The sequence below is a fragment of the Amyelois transitella genome, chromosome Z (assembly GCF_032362555.1).
Source record: "Amyelois transitella isolate CPQ chromosome Z, ilAmyTran1.1, whole genome shotgun sequence".
NCBI lineage: Eukaryota > Metazoa > Arthropoda > Insecta > Lepidoptera > Pyralidae > Amyelois > Amyelois transitella.
The window spans coordinates 3,687,424-3,714,092 of NC_083535.1; the positions used below are offsets into that span (position 1 = coordinate 3,687,424).

At 34.2% G+C, this 26,669-nt stretch overlaps 1 protein-coding gene across 2 annotated transcripts in view; it reads right to left on the reverse strand.

Annotated features, from left to right (window-relative positions):
- Positions 1-2,340: 2,340 nt before the first annotated feature.
- Positions 2,341-26,669, reverse strand: part of LOC106130527 (high affinity cAMP-specific 3',5'-cyclic phosphodiesterase 7A) — a 99,835-nt gene continuing 75,506 nt past the window's right edge. Inside the window, exons 8-12 of one of the 2 annotated variants that reach the window (XM_013329379.2) lie at positions 13,287-13,527; positions 11,694-12,671; positions 11,437-11,586; positions 10,711-10,853; positions 2,341-9,025 (exon numbers count right to left, since the gene is read on the reverse strand). In XM_013329379.2, the coding sequence (XP_013184833.1) occupies positions 8,981-9,025; positions 10,711-10,853; positions 11,437-11,586; positions 11,694-12,671; positions 13,287-13,527 (1,557 nt within the window). In that variant the 3' untranslated portion in view covers positions 2,341-8,980. Of the gene's footprint in view, positions 9,026-10,700; positions 10,854-11,436; positions 11,587-11,693; positions 12,672-13,286; positions 13,528-26,669 lie in introns of both variants that reach the window. The other variant, XM_013329380.2, reaches the window with a different exon arrangement.

Below are 26,669 nucleotides of genomic sequence, written 5' to 3' on the forward strand. Positions count from 1 at the left end.
CCTTTACGCTGTCCATCCATCTCTATCACCAACTTCTAAATTTTAAGCCTTTTTTGTAACATGACCTTCCTCTCTCCTCATGATATGTCCATGCCAACCAAACCTAATTTTCTTTAATAATCAAAAGCATAATTAGAAGCTACAGGAATTTTGGTTACGAAATGAAATACCTGATCCTGATTAGAACAATTTTATTCACATTCGAAAGGGTAAGTAAGACACACGGAGCGACACTGATCCTCACGTTAAATAGCATACCATATCGAGAAATTACAATTAATTCAACATTACACCTACATATTTTAGACACTACTTTCTTACAATCGTACGCAGATACACCTAACCTATCTGTGCCTATATAAACCAACGCCAATCGAACTAGTAGGGCAATTTGCGAATTTTGATAAGGCATAAGTACGTCTCAAAAGAGCTTTTCGTAATACCATCGCGAACATTGAAAAGACATGTATTTATACCTTTAAATAAATACATGTCTTTTCAATGTTCGCGATGATATATATATATACATATATAGGTATATAGGTAATGTATTTTCATGAAGCGCGCGCATGGTTTATAACTGTACTTTAACGTTTCATAATCCTTTTTTTGAACATCAGTAGTCATATCGCCTATCATTTCACTCTTTGAACCTACTGTATATAAATATTCACGATGAGCGACGCATATTTAAGCATTATCAAAAATCGTGAAAAACCCCACAAGTGTATCTGCCCCCGACTGTACAACACGACACACTACCTGAATATTAGTATCAAATAAAATCGCAGTCTTCAAAATTTAATTAAACATTATAAGTCGTTAAAGATTCTTATTCCGAAATTTTTAATATAACTACTAAAAATGTAAATTCGAAGATAACGCCTGCATGCCGAGGTCGTGGTCGAGTTGAGAAGCTCATACATATAAAACATAATAGACAATATGTATCATAGAAGAATCTCTAGTAGTAACTTTTCAGAATCTATGAAACGTTTGTCGAAGTTAAGTTTTAGAATTCTTACAGTTCCTACTGTAAGAATTCTAAAACTTATCTTCGTACACACGGTCATGAAACAAAGAATTTGCATAATTTTAATAACGGGCGCTGTTTGTGCGGCTACAAAATTATAGGTAATAGGAGCAATTAAATAGTGTGCTGCCTTATCTAGATGTAATATTGGAAGTGGATATCACAACATAGACATGAATGGCTAAAGCTAGCACCATCTTCATATGTTTAAAAAAATAAAGACAATATTGCTATAGCTATTATAAATTGGTGTTACCTACTATCAAGTGTTGCAGGTCTAAATATAGGTGGCGCTCCTCCCAACATGCGCCTTGAAAGTTGGAAGTTTGTCTGTTTGAGCCGAGATACCCTCTTAAGTTTTGAAGATTATTTTCTATTGAATACCTTGTGTACAGAGATTATACTTTCCTGTATTTATTGGAAACCGGTTCAATGATGGCGGTTATGCGAGACGACTAAGACGGTAAACAACTCAACATGTTTATACAACTTATTATCATCAAACTAACGATTTTAGTTTAAATGTCCCTATAATATGATCCAATATATATATATTATTGAAGTATTTTTATATTACTTGAACACAATTTTGCTTTCGGCAAAAAAGAACTGCCAGTTTTACGTAGCTTAAAGGACACTCTTCTATGATACGTATCGAATGGAAATTTGGAAAGTCTTGGACACATCAATGTTACCTCGTGATAATACGTTAAAATAAGGAATAATATTTTTTCTCTTAGTCGTTTTAATAATTAAATGGGAAATATAATCCATAGAAATGTGTTTTTTTTATGAAATCTGTATGATACTTGTAAGATAGGTAGGTACTAGTTCGTGTTATATTATAAATTAAGTTCATAGGTTTCCTCACGTCGTAGTTACCATATTTTTTTCATGGCGAAGGTATTTATGGTCTCGTGAGATCAACGACGATTACATCTTCTACTATTTTCCAGCTTTATTTTTTTTTTATACGAGTAGGAACATTAATGGTCCAAATGTATCTACTAAATACAAAGAATTAATAATACCAATACTGTTTGAATTTTAATTATATAGAGGACTAGGTAAGTATGTATAATTAAAGTATACGTATATTTATATAAATTTTGAATAGGTATAATCATAGCTAGGTTAATACTTTTAATATAAGGTATATCACGATATAAATGGTAAAGATTAAAGATATTTGACAATGAGTTTGTTAAAAAACGAAAAGAAGATATTAAAGAGACTATAAACTAAATATATACTAACTGAATCAGTTGTGGCGAAACTAACATAACGCTAAAAAGAAAATAAAAAAATGAAGAGATTAAAAAAACATTTATTTAAAAATAAAATTAAGTACGACATATTGCACTTCATAATGACAAGTTGTTAGACGTCTCTTAATCTAATCCAACACATCGATATAGCTGAATGGACAAAACGCATTTAAGGCGGTAAAATGTAACAACATGTCATTCTTCAACAAAAAAAAAATGTAATACAAATTAAAAAAAGAACGCGCTGCGCTTGGATTTGAGAAAATATGTTTGTTCTTGATGTAGGTTTATGGCCAAGTATTACCTATATATATTCATTACATGTATAAAAATATGCACTTGTGCATGTGATAATGAGTCTAATAATAAAACGTTTGTCAATAAAACTAGGCGACGTTAATGCCGACTTTCTCTGTTTTACCGCCTTCTCGTTATTCTATACTTCGAACGGGATACATATGTTTGTACTTCAAAGATGGCGTTCCATACTGACAAAGCCGCGCTAACTCACAAATCCATATTTTAATGTACCGTTTTACTGAATCTATGTTTATTTAGTATATTGTTTAGTGTTTAGTTGTAATACTTTACTTCAAGTGTGACTATATGCGTTTTTCCTGTTGTCACGCCACGGGTCATTTTGCATATTCAGATGAAAGACATTTGATTCGTTTGAGATTTCAACTTATCTCGCGATTAAAACTGATTCTCAAATTCTTGTGTACTTTTTTAATTAATTACAATTTGGCTTAAACACAGATTCACTTAAACGGTAAAATTTTAAATCAAATTAAAAATATCAATATGTTAGATTGCCTCTCACAGCTTATATCGAACTTAAACAAAATAAAGCTACTTTTGTGCTATCTATATATGTACTTGTGTTAACAGTACCACCAATTCTTTTGCAGACTTAATATGATTTTATTTTGAAATCTACATTGATAGTTGTTTAAGACTATCAAATAATAGATTGATAAAATTAAAAACGAGAACTGAATATATGTGCTCACATCATTCAATATGAAATCAATTAAAACAAAAAATAAATAAAAGATATCTTGTGTACTTTGTAAGCACTGAGACTAGGAAATTAAGAATACTCTTGTCAACTTCGTTGGCGATAATAAATGTGATAGCCATGAAGGAAATCATGAACATCAATAAACCATGTTTAAATAATCCCATTTACTAAACTAATAATATTTATGTCGAGTTTGTTGATCAACTTTAAGAAATCTGCATATCATAATACATTATACATATTTTCTCTTATAATGAATCGTTCTTTTGTTGTATTAAACCTAACGAACACATACATTTAAATCATTTTATAACTACATCGGTTATAATGTGACACAAATTGAATATTTAAGATTATCGCAAATATCAGAGCAGACCAGCACCTCTTCCAAATTACATGTAAACGAGATATAATACTTGTCATAAATAGAATTATTTGACCACCCTAAGCAACGATAAAGTACACTCGACTCTGCGAATCACAAGATATTTTATTACATTTGGTTTCTTTCTCAAAATCAGCGATGAGAGTCTTTCCATTGTCTTACATTCCTTCCTTCTTTTCACTTTAAACTCAAGATGATAAATATTTAATCTTATTATTATGATAGACTTTTTTGAGCGAGACACCAAACGAAATATATATACATATATATACGAAATACCCTATCGAGCACTTAAAATTTAGAACATGAATTACTATTACATAATTAATCTGTCGAAGATTACGGCGGTGTACCTAAATCTAGGATTCCAAAGATCCACCTCGATATTTAACTCCATATAATTTGTATATACGATGAAAATTAAAACTATATAGTAACCACGATTATTATGCTGTCTTAAATGTTAAAAAAACAAGCACAGGCAGACGTGAAATGATTGACTAAAAATTGGATTTATAATACTATGTGGCGTATTCATTGAGCACACGGTTTCCGCTAAACTAAATGAAATTAATTACGATAATTTAGACTTTTAAAGATGTAAAATAGGTGTTGTGATAACCGTTCAGCGAAATTTAAGGTCTTGATAAGAGATGAATCAATGTTGATTGTGCAACTGAGATTTTGACAATTATATGCAGTAGATAAACAATGTAAGTTTAGGTATCAAAAGTTACCAAATTTTTCATTTAACGCATAATATTTTAAAGGGGAAAAAATAAACAAAAAAAAAAGAATATAGACAGACATGGAACAATTATTTCAGAACAGAAAAATCCGAATTAAAATATTCGCTCAACGGTCATCGCAAAAGGTTATTTATGGCAGTCAACCTCATTTTCATTAGAACTTATCTAAAACTAACCTTATCATATATAATTTATCTAGAACAACATTTGTGAACATGACTTATACTTATCACACAATACAAAGAAGAATAGTAATGTTTAAAACTATTTTAAGCGTATTTCGAATAGTCCTTTATCTAAAACTACTGCCCCACTTGCGAAGCGTACGGATTTGATTGTTGAAAATTTGAGACGATAACTAATTGGGTATACTGAAAATGTCTTGTAATATAATGTACGCTTTGCCATGGCGGCGGACAAGGTTAGGCGGGTAAGGTGTAATACAACTAAAAAGTGCTTAATTAAGTTGCCAAAAATAATTAATTTTAAGCATCTTGTCGATTATTATTTTATTCATGTCAAGTTACAAATAATGCAATCATATTACCTAATTAAAAGACTTCCTTTTAAGTACGTTTCCATAGAAACGAATCGGTTTGATTTGAAGCAATCACAATAATTAATATTATGCGAATGCATGCTTATTGTTCACACATTTTTTATTCCTCCGGCTCTAATATGAAAACGCACTCTAATGAATACAACAAAAATATCACATTATCATAAAACCATATATTTTACATACTTAATAACAAAACTCAACCCGCCAGCACCCAAAATAAAACAAACTTAACTTACAAGGTCTTAATGAATTGAATAGAGATTCGATTATAATGAACATTTTAACACATTATTTACACCTATTAACACGTCATAAACATTAATATACTAACAACTTCATACAATGCACTCACTGCCACTAGTGCGTATTCGACAAAAACTGTATAAATATTTTTGAGAAACTTCAGCTAAATAATTTTAAGACTACATTTCAACGTAAACCAAAAATGAAAAATTTCTTTTATGAAATTGCATCAGAAGTGTTTGAAATAAAGAAACCTTTTGTTTTTGTATTGAACTTTTGCGTTGAAATTGAGCCAGTGAACATTTTTTATTATTTAAAACAAAAATCCTAATCTACACAAATAATACCGTGGCAGTAAATGTATTGAATCTCTCATCTCCATATCTATTTAGCGACTTACAAAAATAATTATGTTAAAAAAATAATTTTCCCTTATATGCATTTCGTTCTGTATGCAACTGGGCACTTGTCACACAACAGCCGTTCAGGTTTATTTAAGACATTGTTTTTAATCACGTGAATGCCGGTGTAGTGGCGAAGACAAATATTAATGTACCAGCTCTTTCTTTTTAGCCAAGATTCTAAAAGTCGGGCAATGAGAACGGCTTATAACTTGGGGTCCTCCTTCTATAGGCTGGCTGTGACTTTCTCTGCGTATCAATTCCATCATTAAACCTATCCAGTCAAATGTGACATTTGTTGTGACTAGCTCTTCTCTGCCCCGTAAATCTGTATTTTACGAGTTTCACATCCGGCGGATGGCTGGGTCAACTCCATTTACATGCATGAACCATCTTTTTATCATCAATCGGAAACAATTTGCTTGGAAAAAATTTACAAATATTAAATTAGAAACAACAAAAAGTACGGATAACTGTTGGTAAAACTTTGCAAACGAAATCGCACTGAACTTTGAATATCTCTGAACGGCAATAGATTGACTTAAATGCCACAAGACCTTATCCAATGTTTACTAGACTTCCTTGTATTGGTACAGCAAAATTACGATTAAAATTGTTATAATAATTAATATTTTAACATCCATGTTACATTGAATCTAATTTAAAAGATTAGGCTATCGGATCAAATTAACTCGACATCTAGATGTTTTGAATGACAGTAAAATCTATCTTAATATGATAGTTATGTACGTTCAAAGATTTATTCATTTCTTGTATCAAGTTAATTTGATTTGGTAGTATTAAGAGTAACGGTTTGCAGTAACAGAACTACTCAGATTTATCTAGCTTGTACAATCAGATGCTTTTTTTTACTTTTTATTTTTTTAACCACCTAAAACATTAAAATGACAACTATTATTATTAAAATGGTTAGTGTGTTGACATGGTCGTAATACATATATGACATCGTGTTATGTCTATTATCGACCAATGTTTTGTCTAAGCCGGCAGTATGTGTAGGTCAAAGCCTTACACATACTTTATCCTTTCTTCATTAACTGCAAGCCTAGTCATTTTGAATCCATCCAGTATGGTGAGGTATGCTCTTAAGTTAGTTACGACAGGACGCGATGCAACTGTATATTACGCGTGTAGTTACTAGAGAGCCAACAATTTCAGTTGTACAGCTGTCTCGCCAACTCGCGTAAAAAATTTGCTTCAAACAAAGAAAGCGACTTGGTCACTTACCGCCCGTTAGCATGCGTTCTGTCGCCACGGGCTTCAGAGTCCGTTCAAATGTCCGCCATTAACAAAAATTGCAACAAAACCACTCTGTAATCATTAACCAACTACGCGCTCTCAAAATAACACTCAGTCTCAATCATTGTGATTTTTTTTATCATGAACGTTACCGCAAACCCATATGACACGTCAGTGTGGAAATTAAGGCTTATTTGTAAACTCTGAGCTTGGTGCGGGACGAAGATGATGCGCAATACCTGTACACTTGACTTAAACCTGCCTGATCTCTAGTAGACTCTAAAATTGTCAAAAAATATGGCTGTCTCTCTGATCAATATTCGCGCAACACTAAGCTCTTCTATCCCTCAAATAAGCCTTATTCGTAAATGTAGATATCTATTTAGCTGTCAGAACATTTGATGCTCAAATCTTTTACATCTTATTAATATCTTGCAACATTTTATTTACAACAGATTATTCTTTCATCCGAGATATGTAACATTTTGATAACTCGAACTACTTTTTATCAGATATATACAGACACTAGACACATATTGTATGTACATTATTACGGCACATTGCTTATGAATAAATAAAAGAAATTGAATATCAAATTAATTAAAGCATAATTGTATCAAATAATTAGTTTATAGTCCAGATCAAATTTACGTTTTTAATTTAAGATAAGCACTTTTTTTTCTTTTTTTTTAGGTAATTTAATGTAGATAATTGTCTTGATTCTTATAAGTAAGATACATATGATTATGATTCGTGAACAAGTTCCTCTCCATTATATACGTTTATCTCGCTAAAACCAGACGGTACCTTGCCTTTTAGTCAAAATAAATGTGTTCTTGAATTCTATCTCTGATGACATCCTGTAGTCAGCATAGCAGCACTTCGTGATTAAAATAACATTTTTATAAAAAATCGAGAAAGTACGGTAAACCATAACCAAACATAGCCATAGTACTTATTTAGTATGATTGGATGTTTATTATAAAGATAAACAAAAAATTTAAATAGTTTATATTTCACTTACTAGCCTTTTTGTAGTCGTGGTAAGGTATGATCAAGAATTAAAGAAAACAAAAGCGAACCACTTATTGAATATTATAAGGCTCAACGAAGTTACAATTCTCAAATATGAACTAAAATTATTACCAATACAATAGATTTTTGTTTAAAAAAAAATATGACAGCAAATGAAAACTTTGGGTAAGCGTTAACTTCAAGCGAATTAATGTTAGGTAAGGGCTGCAATGCTATTGCCCAATAAAGTGTAGGTAAAGTAATACTGCTTTTGCCTTAAACTAAAAACTAAACAAACAATGTACCGCAATACACATTTCACTCAAAAAGAGCGACTACTAAATTAATCTTATAATCAATGACTTTAATTTGAAATACTAAACAATAACGATAGTGAGACTCTATTCCTTCGTGAAAACATAAAATAGGTACTTAAATGAAAAACAAATAGCCATTTTTGGTAAAATTTTAAACTAACACAAAATGAAATTAGATCGTGTATAATTAAATGATATGGCAATTTATAACATAATTCATAAACACGCTCATCATTAAAATAAACCTTCATACCAATAAGTGTAAATAAATTTGTACTACAATAATAAAGTAATCTACATTGTCATTTGATAATAGAATTTATATAATACAAAGAGAATACTGGAACTACGGACATTTGGGCAAAAAACGCCAAAGGGTTTGCCTTTAAGGCTGTTGACCCTTACTACGCAATATGAACAATATTCTTACCCGACACTTCACCGTAAAGTACAGCGTCACTTATAACTCATCACTTTATAATCCTTTTTGAAAAATCACCTGATATTTTCACTTGATTTTCAAACAGTACACAACACATCAGTTCATACAGTAAGAGTACACATTCACTTGATTTCCAAACAGTAACTTCAAATATATCACATCACAATGTTTGTGTCACTTTTCTTTTGCAATCCACAGATTAAGATTACGATAATTAATATTTTAGCACGTTTATTTACAAGAACGGCATTATAGCCGTTCGCCACTATATAAAGCGAGCGTTTATTTTGATTCTGATGTCTTCATCACTTCAGGGGGATTAAATACCTGTGGAATAAACAAAAACAAACATTTTTAGAATAGCGTTCAACAGCTATACATAGATTGCAGTGCTTGATCTTTTAATTTTTGAATTAATTTTGGCAAATCCTCTTTTAGTGCGCCCCCGGCCCACACATGACAGATTTCAAATCTCTAGACGCTCGGCGGTTTCGGCTGTGCGATGATATGTTTGTCAGTGTCCTCTTTTATGTAAATAGATATCGCATTTTAGTTGAAACTGTTAAATTACAAAATATATAATATTTTTATTAGGGCTTGACACCGAAGTTTTTAGATGCGCTAATCGTCAGGGCTTAAGTCGACACCCAAAACATCTACTGGATGAAATATATGTATATCTTCATTCTTCTTAGATTCATCAATAAACATTTTTAATTTATAACTAAATTAGTAAATCACACACGAACATGCATGATTGATGACAATATAACACCGATATGAAGACGATAACACTGATATGATAATTGATTGAACCGATGATTTTCACTCTGACATCACAATTAATTAGAAGCCCCGCAAATAAATACAACTTCATGCAATAAATGTCTGAATCAGAATGTTGAGTATAACCATAAAATATTGTCAGAAGCGCCCAATTATCTAAGCCGTTGTAAAGCTGTCAAATAAACTCATACCTAATTGAGATTGAAGATGGAACAAAACCTGCTATGGTGCGACGCCACATTTACCATTACCACTTCTATAGACTTAAACGATTCCGAAGTCTATGACTAAACTTAACCTTCTTCTAATCGTCTTACGTGCTTGAAACTATAATTGCATTTCCTGTCAGTTCCAGGCACAGAGTGAAAAACCTTGAGGCTTTCAGCTTTGACGCTATACTTAATTAAATACTTAATTAAAGGTTATCAATTTACAGCTAGATTATCTGGCCATCATACGACGGAAGCAAAGGAAAGCTCAAAGCTAGGGATCTTGTTAATGGCATTGAAAATAAGAACCAATAATCGAGGTTCTTCTTTAGAAATACAGAAAACGAATGCCCCGTATCGCATGCCTTTTAGATAAGTCAAAACATTAATTAAATATCAATTATTGCTTTTTAACCTTATCATCAATACAATAAGTTCAATTCTGGTAGAAATATGACTATAAATTTGTTGAAAAAGGAAAAACGCGTATTCCACTTGAAAACAAATTAGACGTCCTAAATGATTCAGTTATCAGTTACTAAGATATATATACAGATAAGTTTCGGAATTGTTAAGTATGGTGAATTGACCGGGCAAAGATGAAAGATAACCGGCGCGGCGATGGAATTGACATTCATAGAGTTGCTTACCTATCACTCTATGAATTTAAATTCCATCATCAAGCTGTCCAGATGAACGTGGCCTTTCAGTCCTTTCGAGACTGTTGGCTCATCTCCCCTTTAAACGTCCTGAATTATAAAATTTCTAGATACATAATTGTAATTATAGTTCAAATATTTTGTGCAATTGTTTAGATGAGACTGACCGCAGTCGAAAAATTGTGTAAACAGAATAATGTAATGTTCCAGAAACATTAATTTACCAAACAGAATATGAATATTGTGTTTGGTAAATTAATAAAAAAAATGATGGTATGAGAAAAGGGTACAACATTCTGATTCAAGTGAAAAATAAATAAAAAATTAAAAGCGTCGAGCGTGATGCACCTGTCAGCACCTCAACGGGCAAGGAGCTGCGGCGCGGCAGCTGGTGCATCGTCCTCTCCTGCACCGAGTAGGTGGTCTTCGAGAGCCACTGCTGGCAGGCCACTATGGGGTTCTGTTTGCGGCGACCGCCGTTCACGCTGTGGCGGATCGAGCCTGAAAATGGTGGTCAACGGTGAGTCAAAGTAAGATATATGTCAGCTGTATGTATATGTGGAAGCATATAGTAAATATGTACTATATGAATTTTGGTGCAAAACGAATTTTAAATTTCGTAAATTGTAAAATAGGAAAAATTAACCAAAATAGCTTTAGCCTTTTGTGTCTATACAAAAATAATTTTTGATAAATATTTTTAATACTTTTACGGTGAGGGAAAACATCGTAACGTAACCTGCATATTAAGCTAAGCTGAAACTGTGTTACGTCTCCCTATAGTGTCGTACGTGACTCACTTCGTCTAAAAATTTGATACTTCAGGATCGTGGTCACAGGTGGGTTTATTGTTGTATTGCTTTGTCCCCGCTGGGAATGTATAATTTATCTTAAAACGCCCGATCAACTGATGAAGTACCATAATAGAACAGCTAAACAAGAACTATGAATATGTCTAAGCAAAAGTTGTTCAGCCTATTGCGCATTTTCTCTTGACGTTAAATTCATGACGTTGACGTTATATTAAAACTGATACACTCATAAAATCCCCGCGTGCGAAGTCGCAGTCAACGGCTAATATTACCTAAAGAGGCAAGTCCCCTGAGCTCAGAGGGCGCCACTGGGGCGGGGGCGGAGCCACGTCGTCGCGTCCAGCACTCCTTGCCCGAGAGTGTGCGGCGAAGTATCTGAGGCAATGCGGCTGTCATCTCACGCATTTTCTTTTCTTTCGGTGCTGTGGATCATTTAAAGCGTGTGAAGTGAACTATGTTGGTATAGAATATGTATATACATTATCGAATATATTTAAAGTTATTTTAAAAGAAATTGTTGAAAACTTACTGAAAACAACTATTTCAGCCGGCATCGATTTCCTGCGGCGCGTCAGCTGGTCCGATGCCAAGGCGCCCAGCTGCAAGTTATCTCTCAACTGACAACCAACCCCCGAATCACGCCGAGCCCCTTTAGGTTTCGGGTTCAAATTCTCTTTCTCTAAATTATGCGAACACTCAGTAGTAACACCTACGTTATTATTTTCAGAAGCGTCATCGTTTTCAGTCTTATCGGTATCATTCCTTTTGAACAAACTAAATCTTTCCCCTTTTCTCTCGATCCTTATAAACTCAGTCTTACGCGAAAGATATATAGCATCCTCGTTGCTGGTATGGAGGGGCTTTACGGAGAGAGCGAGCGCACGCGCAGCTGTCTCAAGTGGCGGGAACGTCTGTTGTCGAATCAGTTTCCAAGTTCCGCCGTCCCTTATCACTGTGTTGAGCCTCGTCGCCTGTATCGGTGTAGTAATCGATGCTATCGAAGTATCAGGCAAAAGTTTTTCCGTACTAAGCACCTTGTCGATTACCGTCAGTCCATGCTCGCAATGTCCGCGGAGGCTCAACTGCGAGTGAATGGAATGCTCGCTGCCTTGCGGGCTGTAGCTGCCTCGAATGCGTGGCTCCGCAATGGAAGAGGCGCGGCTCTTATCCCTGCTCTTGAACTTTGAATCTTGGAACACATTGAGTGGAACCGAGAACCGGCGAAGACTTTCCTTCAGCCCCTTGTCGGATTTGGTCGGGTTCAATGAACTCCTTCGCAGCGGCAGCAGCATCTCGGAACTATCAGAGATGTTGGTTTCCAGGTCGTCATCCACCATATCAGCATCTGATATCTCCGTGCCGGTTTCCTCGGCTATTTCTTGCGCCACCAGCATTTCCCACTTGTTTTGATTGTATAATAGGTTCGTAAGCATTTGGGTGGATAAGTCGTTATGCAAGAAGCGGTGCCATTCAGATATGAGAGGTGTCACGACGAACTTGAAGAACCCTGAGACCAAAATAAAACATAATTTTTGCCACAAAACATGTTTCGTATCATAAACAAGCAGAGACATATGATGCTATCAGAGCAGTAGTGACCTAGATCTCGTAACTAACAGTCGTATACCGAAGTACGTAGTAAATTGTAAAATGCAGGCAGATGATCGTCTAAAAATAAACGTAGGGAGCTATAGTAATTTCAATAAACTGCTAAAGTGCAAGGCTGACTGACTCACTGTCCACAGTATATGATGATTGAAGGTGAAGTTGATCGCTAGTTTATTGTTGAGAATAGTTTTTGTTACCTATTTGTTTACCGTATACTTTTCGGCGATTATAATGGAACCACTCTTAATCTGTGTAATAATACTCTTACGCTCAGGTAACTATTATCCAACATGGTTAGGTGCTCATGTTAAAGTAGCAGAAGTCAAAGGGAGTCGCTTTTTGTAAAAACCTGACATAATCTAGGATCCAGATCAAAAGCGCACCTTGGTCTCTTCTCCAGAGAGGTGAGGATGTAATCGGGAATAACACCAGCAGGAAGAGCGCAAGATCTAGCAACTTTCGGACTAGCTCAGTCCATGTGAATTGCCCGTAAATATTAATTCAAAATGGTTACCTGTTTGTATCTTCGGAATAGACGTGGTGTGTCTATCGCACAGGGCCGTCACAGGCAGGTTGAGTTTCCTCTCGTAATCCCCTTGCCTGAAGAACTCCTCGCAAACCTTGAGGCTCCACTTGCGGCTGATTTCCCAAGGGCGGCAAGGGTTTGATATGTCAGCGCATTTTAGCGCGATTTGAAGAACTAGGTGCCGGTGCTCGCGTTTTGATAAGTCCAAGGTATTCTTGTCCATGTGGCCCTGAAAGTAAATGCAAGATTGAATGGTGTTGCTATTTTTTATGCAGCTAAATCGGGGGAGAATAGGGTCGGCGACTGAAAAATATACAATTCTCAAGTAATGGTGATAGATGAACCATGTGACACAAATATTCATAACTTTTAAACATAGTATAACAGCCCTTCACAAACGACCATTAAACAAGTAATTTCGACAATGACAACCGAAACGCATTCATTGTTGTAAACGTGATTAAAATTGAATTGAAACTGATCGCAACACCAATGACACAGATTTCTCGACCAGATAAGTCCATTTGCAGTAATGACATGACAATCAGCCTATCGCTCTTTGAAGTATCAATACTGATGGAGTATCTCGCATAAAAGCGTGGTCGGATTCGGAAAGGGTCATTCTGTATATCAGTCTCAATGGATTCCGATCGAACCCCAAATGATTTGGGTGATTTTTCCCGTGTTTATCAAGTAAGAGGATTTCATGACCGTTGGCTAATCAGCTTATTGTCATGCAAATATGAAAACGGAATAAGAAATTCAGTCCCCAATAGTTTTTGACTGAATTAACAAAATTATTTTTGTTTCTATTTATTTTCAAGCTTTTACTAATGGATCGGTATTAACCGATTGGACTAAATTAAATCAATTTGTGGTACAGTATTGTAAACTTTCATAATATTCTACAAGACTGGTGTTTGAACTAAGCAAAGCCTGCGTTTTAGAACACCGAAAACAAACATTAAATGAAACAAATTTTAAAAGACAAATTCTTAATATACGTAATAAACACTTTCATTTGATTTCCATGGAGTTGAACATGAGTTTTTTATGCCATTAAATATCTCATTCAAACATTCGTCCCCGCATAACTAATGAAGTCTCTTTTAAAAATAAATTTAGTCCGAGCAAGCGCTTTAATAAAATTATTTTCTCAGACTGCACGTTTGTGCCGCCTCGTCGAACAATAATATATTAGTGGTGGCAATATTTCTGTTACAGAATGGTTTGCCTCTATTTCACACACTGGTGAAAATCAATCGTTTAGTGAGTACCTACCCTTAGGAGATATTATCCGCTGAGGGTAGCAACAAGTGGGCTCTAACATAAACACGGCAAAAATATCCACACATATTATACGAATTAGACAAGCTAAATACACGAGAGATTTTTCTCTAAACCTTGCATGAAGAGTTAATGTGGATGAAGCGAAAGAAGTATGCAGATCGTGTCAACAAATCGAAAGATGTAGTCTTTGCCAACTCCGATGTTATAGAGCGTGATTTTATTCAATTCATATGTATGAATTTATATATGAATTGAATGGTTAAATTATTTTAACACCGTAAAACCGTTTCCATTTCCATGGGTACACATTGAACATTGACCATCAATAAACATGTAATTAAATGTTTACCGCGAACATTCAAAATAATGTTTGATCAATTGTGAATTAACGATGCACCACAAAACTACGCTTTCGGTTTCCAACACGTATTTATCTAGTGTTATTATTTTTATTAACGGTATTAAGAAGAGAACGGTATTAAGCAGTTTAATCAATATGTCAAATTTGTTCATTTTTGTATGTTGGCCTATGTAATTTAATGCAAACCGATCTTTTTCGGTGATGGAAAATACCGCGAGGAAACCTGCCAACATTCAGGCGACAGATCTTGTAACCATGATGAATTTTGTTTACCAGATGATCTAAAATGTAGTCGCCGCTTTATGACTTTTCGCTTTATAATCAATGTGAAAACGTTGAACTAATATAATAATCGCACTCGGGTACTAAACGGAGTGAGATGTTTTGAACTATGCTGAAAGAATTGTAATTTACAATTTTAGTTAGGTAGTTAATAGAGTCAGTGTTGCCGTAACACTGCAAACACTGGCTTGCATTCCAGTCACAGACCACTTATGGACTAATTTGATCATTCAATTATCGCTAATGGCTAATAGTCAATCGCATTACATTGTTATCAAAGTAATGACGGCAGCTCTGCTTGCCAATAGTGTGGAATTACTAAGGTCAAAGCCTAACACGAAACTAGTTATTTCTATCTAGAGTATATTAGAGTCTTGGCGGTGTAGTTAGTGGAATAGTTTTTGACATTTGGTGTCACGGCAAGAAGGTACATAAGTAGTAAGAAATACAGAACAAACGTCAAAAAACTAATCACACACTATTGACACGATATTGATAAATTTTTTACTTTATTACCAACCTACACTTATAATTTTGTCTTTACGAATAAATCATAATCTTAATAGCCATAGCTTCGGGCTATGCATCAATCAGGCAATCAAGTGTATTTTTGATACATATTTAGACTTGCGACCCCGGTAAAAAAAAAAACAGGGTGTTTGAGTAGTACATATGTATGTATACGCATAAAGTTGTTATCAAGCGGTGTTTGTTTGCAAATGGGTCGAACGGATGTGAATTGTTATAACTCAGACTAGCAACATAGATATGAAAATCAACGTTGCAAAAGCAAATACCGAAAGTCTTTATTAATAATCCTTATGGTTCATATTTACTTTCATGTGAGTCATTTTCGAAAATGTTTAAATTAGAGTCGATCAAACCTCGTCAATGTTAATTTTATTTTAATTAGACCATTGTTATATTTAGGTAAAGGGTAAATTTCTCAGTTAATAAATACTTTTGCACAAAATCGAATAAATCTTAAGTACGGTTCAAATACACACTTCGTAATTACATAATAAAGCTATATGCTGAAAAACAAATGTTTTCCTGTGTTCATTCGTTCGTTTTTTTTTTGTTCCTGTTTTATATAGGATAATTTGCGGCCATATAATCTAATGACAATCATTTAAATCATTATTTAATATCTGTCTGAAGTTATCAATCAGTTACGACTAAATACAACAAATATTATTTATTTATTATTGTTACCACCATGGATTAGAAGATATTAGATATTGCAGAAAATTTGAACCAAGAGCGAAAATCGAGACTATCTAATGATGAACATCTCGAGTTTCAGAAAGAAAATAAGATCAAAAAATGTCCTTTATTTATTATCATTTCAAAGAGCAATTCCAGGGTAAGTAATTAATTTTTTCTTATTAAGGAAAAAAGGCTGTGTACACTTGTTTACTGTGACTTGTACACAGTGAACCATGATCTTGTATCTTTGTTGAAAGCAATATTACAAATACTCGGAACAGCTAAGTACAAATAATAAGAAATCTTTTTAATTCTTAATTACATTTTCCGGGAGCTATGTACATTAAACGACAACATTCACATTCATGTCAAACAGGAAATATGGTAATTTCGACAACATCAATTTAGTTCAAAGTATTTACTTAATGAAATATCTTTGAGTTCTACTAACGCTTCAAAGTCGAGGAATCGAATTAGTTGACTGCAATAAGAATACACAATCACACAACACGACTATTCCTCAAGTACCATGTATGGTATTATATCTTTTGTATAAGCTTTACCTGAAACTTTACAAACAATTTTATCTTAAAGACACACTATAAGTACCAGTGTGTGTTGTATTGTTGAGGAACTTGAGTTTAATAAGGGCGTATCGGGCCACATCAGGGCTTTCTATTCGAACCTAAAAGATCTTACGTGGCAGATCCACTAGATAAACCGGCCAAATCTAATATGTAGTAAAAGCACCTGTACACTTGTATAATACTAGCACCTAATATTTATTCGACAAATGAAAACGAATATAAAGGTTTGACACCAGACCGTTACCACTAACCTATAAGAATGTAGCGAATTAGACCTTAACGGCACTAATACGTGAAAGTTTAATAGTAAGAAATCGTTATTTTACTGAAGCTGTCGTTTGATACAGAAAAAAATCTGTATAATTTATGTTCTCACGGACTGTTGCTAGGCAAGCAAACGATCGCAAAACATTTCTATAATATTTCAGAGCATGTAAAGGTATAATTTTACCAATCATTCATCCGAAAAGAGTTGGTGCCAGGAAGATAACCAAATACTCGTAGCTAAAAGGAATATTTAGCTATGACAGAGGGAGTGAAAAAAAATACAATTTACAGTTTAGTCTGATTGGATGGACTGATTTTTTGATTTGGACGTATATAGATTTTATACCGGAAAATCCCGGAAATTTGCGGACCCCGGGAAACAGGAGGGTGCAACTGGAAACACAAAAATTGAGAAAGGAACTACTGGCAAAAACTTAGTTAAAATTATAAACGACTAGCTTTTGCGCGGGGCTTCTCTCCCGTGGTAATTTCCAGAAAAAAGTAACCTATATTATTCCTAATAAAAATATAATTTTTATCTTTTTATTATTAGTGTGGACTACGAGTAAGATACACCCGCAGCTCCGCTTGCGTAAAACTAAAAATCCCGTTAATTGCCGTTCCCGCGGGAATTACAGGAAAACCTCACTTTGTACATCACCAGATCACATAAAGAAGGCAAATATTAAAATCCAGAGTTTTATATATAAAGACAGCACGATTATCGCAGAAGAAAATATTCAAACGGTTCTTCAAATCGCTTCGTTAAAATTCAGCGCGAGTGTCGTCGTCACAAACAAGTGACCGACATTTTTCTTTACAATTCGTAAATCGAACGAAGGTTATGTCGAAATTACGAAAAGATGCGTGTAAATGAACAGCTCACGTTCGCTCCCGTGCCGTGTCGTTTTCGCGGTAAGGTTGGTGATACATACACATACATTATATATTTTTTCGCATTTAATCGATAGGCGATAATAATAATGACAGATCAATCCTTAACTAATAACCTACTAAGTAGGTATCCAATTATTGAAATTATACCTGACATGCTGAATGAGACTTCAGTCTGTAGAAAATAAATAGAATTTTTAAGGTTTGGTCAATCTTTAGGCAGATTTGTAAATAGAAATTCGTCATTTTAGAATTTTTGATGAAAGCAACAAATAAAACACAGCACACAAACTTTCTATACTTCAGTACTTTTTTACACTTCTGAAACCGTAGCTAATGATGCCAATAAGGTTAATAATGTACGCCAGGTTTAATTAATAGTTCATGTAAGATGCGAACGCAATATCAAATGATGTGCGACTAGCTTTACGTTACCCACTTTCGTTTCAACATAATGAGCGTCGGGTAACGCGCGACGCGTTGCGCAATTTCAAAGGGAGCGATTTGACCGAGAACATAATTTACAGTTTTTATAAATAATAGGCAAGTCGAGAGCATAATTTAATATAGTTGACCTTGAAACGGAAAAAGTACCTACCTATTGTAAGAAAATTTTTGCACCACAGATAGTTTTTATGTACATACACCCAGAAAGGTTTGCATGATGAAGAGTGTACCTCTTTTATTTTGAATCACCAGCACTACAGTGCTCATAGAACCCCGAAAAAAGGAAACTTGTGGACATCAGCATCTCTAGGTTAGGGTGAGGTCCGGAGGCTGCAACTACCCGTGTTGATGTTTCAGCAACTATCTCTGCGTTATCGAATGCTCATTATATAACAGTTTGTCTTTAGGATCTTCAACGCACCGGCACAGCGAATCACCCTGTGCGTCGATAAGAAACGAGACCCTACTTAGTTTTTTTGTATATTTATGTACATCAAGGAATAAAACTTAAAAGAAAGAGCAATTCAGTACAAGGTCACTACTTACTTCTAGATAAATGTCTTCCGGCAGGCCCACGACAAGAAAGTGTAAAGAAAGGAACATTGGCTTGTGTATATAATAATTAAAATATGGACTCACATATTTTTTTTGAAATTAATAAAAATAAAACTTATTGTTTCTGCCCTCAGAATATTTCAACGAGTTGTGTTGGTAGTAGTCCCGTTGCAAGCTGAGAATAGAACCAGAACTAATGTTAGGAGGATGCTGATGTGAAAGCAAGTAGCATCTGGCTTAGAGTCAATTGACGGGTACAATGTCAATTAATGTCAGGTGAACAATATTCTCGTGTGAGACAGACTTTAGTCCAAGACTCGCTAGCACGTGTAGTCCGTTTACTTCGATTTTGAATTATATTCGTTAGGTACACGAAACAAATGTGCTTTTTTCTAGCCTTTTTACAAACTTGTTCCTGTTATCATATGTGTTGTGTACATGTTATACCTACACAAAACTAACATATTCATATAAATATATCAAAAAGATGTCATTGTTGTTAAAGTTGATAACGAGAAAACGTTTGGAAACAAGCCAAAAATGTCAGATGCGACGCTCCGTAGAGCTTTAGAGCAAAACAACTGTATAAGAACGCGGCCAAGTTTTTACAAGAAATGATGTGTAATATTCAAAGGTGTCGATTTCGCAAAGAGCAATGTGATTCAAAGACGAAAATAGGTCGTCGAATGCTTCTCTGCAAAAAATTAAGAATTTGATTCCTACATGACAGTTTGAGAAAAATCACAACATTTTTTCACACTCATATGAAAACTTTTAGGCGGGTGATATCTTGGAAATACTGAAAAACTACTACTGGCAATAAAACTGACAGAAAAAAACACACAGATTTTTATTAAGCATTATGACAAAAAGTGAATACTACTTTCATTGTAAGAACTACAATAATAAATACAGCATTTATATTGCATGCACGCTTTCCTGAGAGCAAGTGTGATTGGCCGTGCCACCTGCGCGCCAAGAAGAAAATCTGGCTTAACGTCTTCAAGATGATATTTGTGCTAATAGCCTTAAAGACGCGGCAGACCAGACCAAGTGGAAAGAGAAATCGGTGAGAGGCTCCAAAGCATAGCGGCACCCGAACTAGTAATAACAAAAATGCGAGAGAAATACATCCTCACAAGTACCTATTATAAATGCGAAATTTAGTTTGTATGTAACACACATAAATTCACACACAATGATTCTTGGAAACACTATGTGTTGAGTACGAAAAAGGATATTTTTTAAAAGTAGCGGAACCGCGGGCGATATCCAGTCATAAGAATATAATCAAAACTTCCAAGACACGGCTTACGTATTTCGCAAGAATTAATTTAGCTGGTCCGTTGCTCATGAATTACGATCAAATGAAAAAATATGTATCCGATTTGTAGTAATCCCAGAATAGGCGTTCGCAAAAGACATTTAATTTTTAATTAGATTAATTACACATTCATCTCAAGTCCTACGGGAATAGTATTTTGGCCAGGACGAAAGGTAACAATTCACTATGACCTTTTTAGTAAATATGAGTAGGTATGAGAATTTCCAAAATGACAATTTGACTTCTGAAGATAAAAACATACAAACGTAACTTCGTATTTATTTTAATAGTCAAATAAATATCACACAAACGAATCGAATCTACAGACATAGACAGATTTTTCTTTCTTTTTATCAGTACGAAATACATTGTGCGTGTCCCCTAGTAACGTTCGTGTTGCCCAGTAAACGTGCCAATAATATTGAAATAAATGAAAAACGAGACGCATTGACGATAATTCACATTCGAATAAACAGATTTCTCTTGAAATCCTCTCCCTTCAGAAGGCTTCGCCGTTTTACGCACCCTTAGGACGGTTATTGTGGTTTTCTAACAAATAGAACATATAATATCGATTGTAGATACCCAATTGGGATTCAGATTACGTTATTGTCGGTCAGGAACAGGGACGAGAGACGAGTAAGCTCTTGGTTTAGGGTCCGCAAGTAAATATAACTAATCACGTAGCCGGTGGGATAAAGTTACCTTGTCTTGTTGTGTCCTTTATGTTCTTAGGAAATATGAACGGTAGGTACATGAAATTTGTTACACACATCTACGAGAGGACATAGATTACAAGGTTTATAGAAAATACCTCAATTGTAACGTCACTCATCATCCTCCTGGCGTTGTTCTCGATTAATCCCCGTGAAAATTTAACCTTGCTTGTACTTTGGAGGGAAAAGTTCAAGCAAGACTAAATTTTTGCGGGGCATTTCAGGCAAGTTTTTATATTATTTTGTATTGAATTAATTTTCCCAATGATACTATTAAATTCTTTATAATTAGTCCAAAGTAAAGAAACTGTAAATATCAAGGGTTATAATTGGTTTCTTCAATAAAATATAATATTCTTAAAAAAAAACATTTTTTACAGTACTGATCAATAATTGTTATGATTCTCATAGAAATCCAATATAAATGAAAGCTAAGTCTAACACTTGTTGCGTGCAAGCATTATGTTTATCGTGAAACCTATCCCACGTGAGGGATTAAAAACATAGCTTCACAAACTATTTATAATTCATTAATGATATCATTAATGCCTCATTAGATAAACATAGCATGACATACTCGAAAGAGATTATCCCTTATTAACCCACTAAAACAATATCGGCATTGATGAATTCATTAGGCTCGGTGATATAAATTGGTTAAAGCAAATTTACATAAATACAGAGGGATGGTTTTCAATGAAGTGTATATATAGAAATATTAAACCTCTTTATTTCGTCGTAGAAGCCGACGATTACGCTAACAATGGTGCACAATATTGCAAGGCCCTATACTTATTCGAACTTTGGTCATAGGGCTAATAAAATATTTTCTAATTAACCTTAGGTCAAGGTTCAGGTTGCAAATAAAAAAACATAGTTTGTTCTAGTTATATCTCACTCAATGCACATTATAAAACTTAGTCAAAGGAAAAGCTAACAAACTAGGTTTACTTGTGTATTTTAAGCGATGGGCTAGCCACCTGTTGCTACATCTGAATCTCAATTCCATCATTAAACCGTTTAGCTTTACGTGGCTTTTCGAGTCTTATGACTACAAGTTCTGTCTACCCTGTTAATCAAAAAATATGTATTAATATAACATTTATACATTAATACACCTAATGGGATAGGTATAGGTATATCCCACAACATTCACTAGCATACCGCGATAAGTAAGATAAACGCTTTGACCACGGGACCACAAAGGAAGCCGCTAATGAGATATGTACAGTACACAAAGCGAGGAACTTTCTATCCCATACTGTAGAGTGTACACTACAGCTTCAGTCTTTACTACAGTCCAATTAATGAGAGACAGCCAGAGTTTCCCTTTGAAATCTGAATCAATGACGATTTAATGATTCCGTTACATGAATTCTACGAAAAACCTGCAAATACTCTGATTGGAGAAACATTGAATTTACATACAATATACTTACTGGATGACATCGTTAAACTTTAATGATTTATCCTTTTAATAAAGGCGTTATAAAAACAAAAACCGTGTATTTCTGCTAAAAATAACTGCTAACCGTGTAAGCTGAGTTGAGTATAAGACATTTCCGTCTCTATTAAGGACGTGAAGAAAGCAAGCAAACTTCAAAAATACTTATGTCCAGTTGGTCAAAATGGGAAGAAATATAAACAGGGAATAATACAAACCGTATTAACTGGCTTTAACCTCTATACTCTATCCCAAATATATTGACCACAAGAACGTCTATGTATAGGCCTGAATAACTAACCACAATTAATGGATCCACCCACCCACAGATCTTATTGCCTTGCAAAATTAAAAAGGTATCCTGTTAGGAAGTTGATAACAGATATCCTGCCTTTATCTATTATGTACACCTAGTTACCTTCACAGGAAGCCAAGGTCAAAAGTCAATGAAATTACTTACCACGTGAAACGACAAAATACACATTATAAGTTTTGAGATAAGCCTTTATAAGCAAAACGCCGCAGAGCTTAAAAAATTGACATAAATCCTATTGTTATAATAAAATACCGTACAAATTTTAACAAGAAAAAATATTTTTCTCTCTTATAAAGTGAAGATTATCCCTATGTTGAAATGTGTTTGTTCTCAGTTTTTCGTTATGGGATTATGATTGTAATATACAAAGACACTAATAAGGTTCAAACAAGCAGCGGACTTGAGCCGAACCTAGACAAATAATATTTCAGAAATTACATACCTATTCAAGGTATGTTTCTATATCTAAATAAATTATTATATATATAATTATATTAGACATAATCGAAGTAAGTTCGAAACATGTGATGTATCTGTTTATTTTTTAATGAACAGCTTATTAATTATTATTGAAATATTAGGACAAAAGGTGCAACTTTATCATCGGGAACACAATATTCAAAATACAAGAAATTGTCAATTACATTTAATAATTCTATTCTACATGTTACAAATCTTTCTGCTCTTTTAAGCATATTCACTGTCAATTTTTTATCAATAATGCAGCAAGCGACTGTTAATAAAATGAGCAATACTTAAGACCCCACACACACATACAAATCATGTCTTTATCCTTTATGGGGTAGGCAGAGCCGGCAGTTTTGGAATGATTGAAAGGCCACGTTTAGCTGTACTGTATTCAAATACTGAAAGGTACCACGTACATATGTAAATAAAATCACGCCCCTTTCCATACATATTTTTTCATGGAAAATATTCTTAAAGCTGTATTTTCAATTGAATAGAAAATAAGCGGATCACTACGTATTATTGATTGGCATTTACAGATCTGAAATAAAGTCTTTGATATCGAGCTCCAAGCTTCGGTCTATTGTAACTTAATATTGTACCGAGGGGCTGGTATTCAAATTTGGTTCATATTCAATAACAATACAACAAAGACTAAGTCATGTGAAAACCTATGTGCAGAAACATATATTTATTGCATCTGGCTAGGTAGGTATGACATTTAATTGCACTCAGTAAAAATGCCAAATACTAATAAAACTAACAACCTTTATGACATATACTTTGTTTTACTACAAAAAATGAATACTGCAGTAAATACAAAACTGAGAAGAAATTATATGCAATGTGTTTTACAGCACTTTAAAATCTCTCTATTACGGATCCTAACCACGGATGTCGTAAAAGGCCAATAAGAGAGAAAGATTATCAATTATTTAGGTATGAAATGTAAGGTTTCATGTCGGTCTGGTAGGGGGAAAAAACTACTGATATGGCGTCAATTTCACCATCGAGCCAACCGGTAAAACGTGGCCCTCGAGCCTTTTCGAGACCAGAGAGAAAGAGAAACACCATTTTAATGATGTAAAGAAAATAAATTACTACTAAAATTCAATGAGTTATTTATGTATGTACATTGATAGGTACACAAACATCAAAGTGTGTCAGTGACTAAATTACGCATACAAAAATATGGGGCGCTAAATACCTCACAAATAATGCTTTCTGAGTCAAGCCAGCGCTTTGCCGGTATATTTGCCTGAGTAAGGAGGTTAATGGGGCGAAACCGTAAACTAAATCACACGGTTTTTCACTGACGTCACGCCGCCTTATCTCGGGATTTCGGAAGGTCGATGACACGGTGACGTGCCACCATTATAATGATAGTTTACACGATCAAATTTTGACGGAGTGAAATGCAACTAGCGGTATGGATTTCCTATGATGGAATTAACTGTGAATTTGAGTATTATTCTTTTTTTTGCAGTTAGTCCAGTTATATTGTCAACCCTATGGTTTGCATATGTCAGGTTATTACACAAAACGAATCTTGTCTGACCTCCACAATCTTTGCAGTACTTTTTTATTATTGAAAGCAAATTCTTTGCTTTACCCATGCTGGAACATGGTACACATCCAGTTATCTGAATATACATGTTTTCACACGACGTGACGCGCGGCAATCCATTATTATGATATTTCCTCGAACAATCGAATTTCGGCGGAGAGGAAATGCAGCTGGTGATATGGACGTCCCATTCAGCCAATGAGAATGGCATTGACTGACAGTATACTGCATAGTAAATCAAAGTTTTTTGAGAATGTTTGAGTGCCAAGTATTAAATATTCATTGCTTTAATAAATTATTTAACGGTTTCAGATTTGATCTATCGCAGAAAATTTTCTCTTTCTCCAGATGCGAGGAATTAAAACGTGAATCCTCGCTTGACATCGCAAGAGATGACATACGTGTCAATGATCATAAAAGTAAGGATATTGCAGACCAGAGAGAGGACAATAAGAAATATAAGAAAGCTTACCCAGGCCTCAAAGCATATAGAGCAATATAACATGTAAAAGTGAACACCGCAGAACAAGAAATATTTCATAACATTCCTAGAGGAACGGTTTTTATACATGTAAGATAACGTACAAAATAAATACAAATTGCTTTAAATACAGGCGGTTAAAACACAAATTCCATTTTCAGTTACTTTAAATGGAATTGACAATAATAAAAATTACAACCTCTTAGGCAGTTCTAACGAAATTATTCAGTTCAGAGTTCATAAACGTCTGCCATTTACAATTCATTTCTTGAAATCGAAGACGCTTGAAAATTACCTGAAGTAGCGAAACAACTCAGAAATCTAAATAATAAATTTCTATCGGACAGCACAAGAACTTTAAGTAATAGTCCTATCAAGACGATTGTCAATTTGTACGCCCTATTACACGAGAAATTCTAAATTACATTTCATAATAAATACTATTACTCGTACAACCGATAAGTCGATCGAAGATATTTATTTATAACGAATTTGAACAAATAATAAAACTGTAGAATGAGAAATAACACTGTTAAAAAAATTAATTTTTAAAGTCTCTTTTTATGTTCTAAAAACCTTAACTAAGCTTAACAAGTATTTTTTCAGATTATGCTAATTTTACTTATTATTTTATAAAAATAAAAAAGTAATTGCAGTTTTAATCTACATAGATTGAGACTGCCAACACTGGATGCAATACTTGTTGGTGTTTTGTGATCTTATTTATCACTTTTATTAGAATGAATCGTGAGCTCCGGCCCCCTTATTCATGAACCTTGAAAAGGCATATGTATTCATGTCTTTTCAACGCTCGTTAAACAACCCACGATTTATTTTCATAAAGATTAGGCAGAGACTTCATCTTTCCACTTCTTATGCTTTATCTACATTTATATAGTCTCATTTACAAGCTCATCGGTTTGAGGTGACCTGACCTTTCTCCGATCCGTCCCTGATCTAGGTACAAAACATAAATCCAGGGATATTTTGCAACAGTTGACCTAATTAAAATACCGGTTGAAATAACCTTGAGCGCTCAGCTACCGTCAAGTTTCTAGATAAACTGCAGAATCTTCGACTTTATAAATATATATATCACGACTTTATCACTTACGAGGTAGACAGAGCCAACAGTCTTGAAAATACTATTATGACACGTTCAG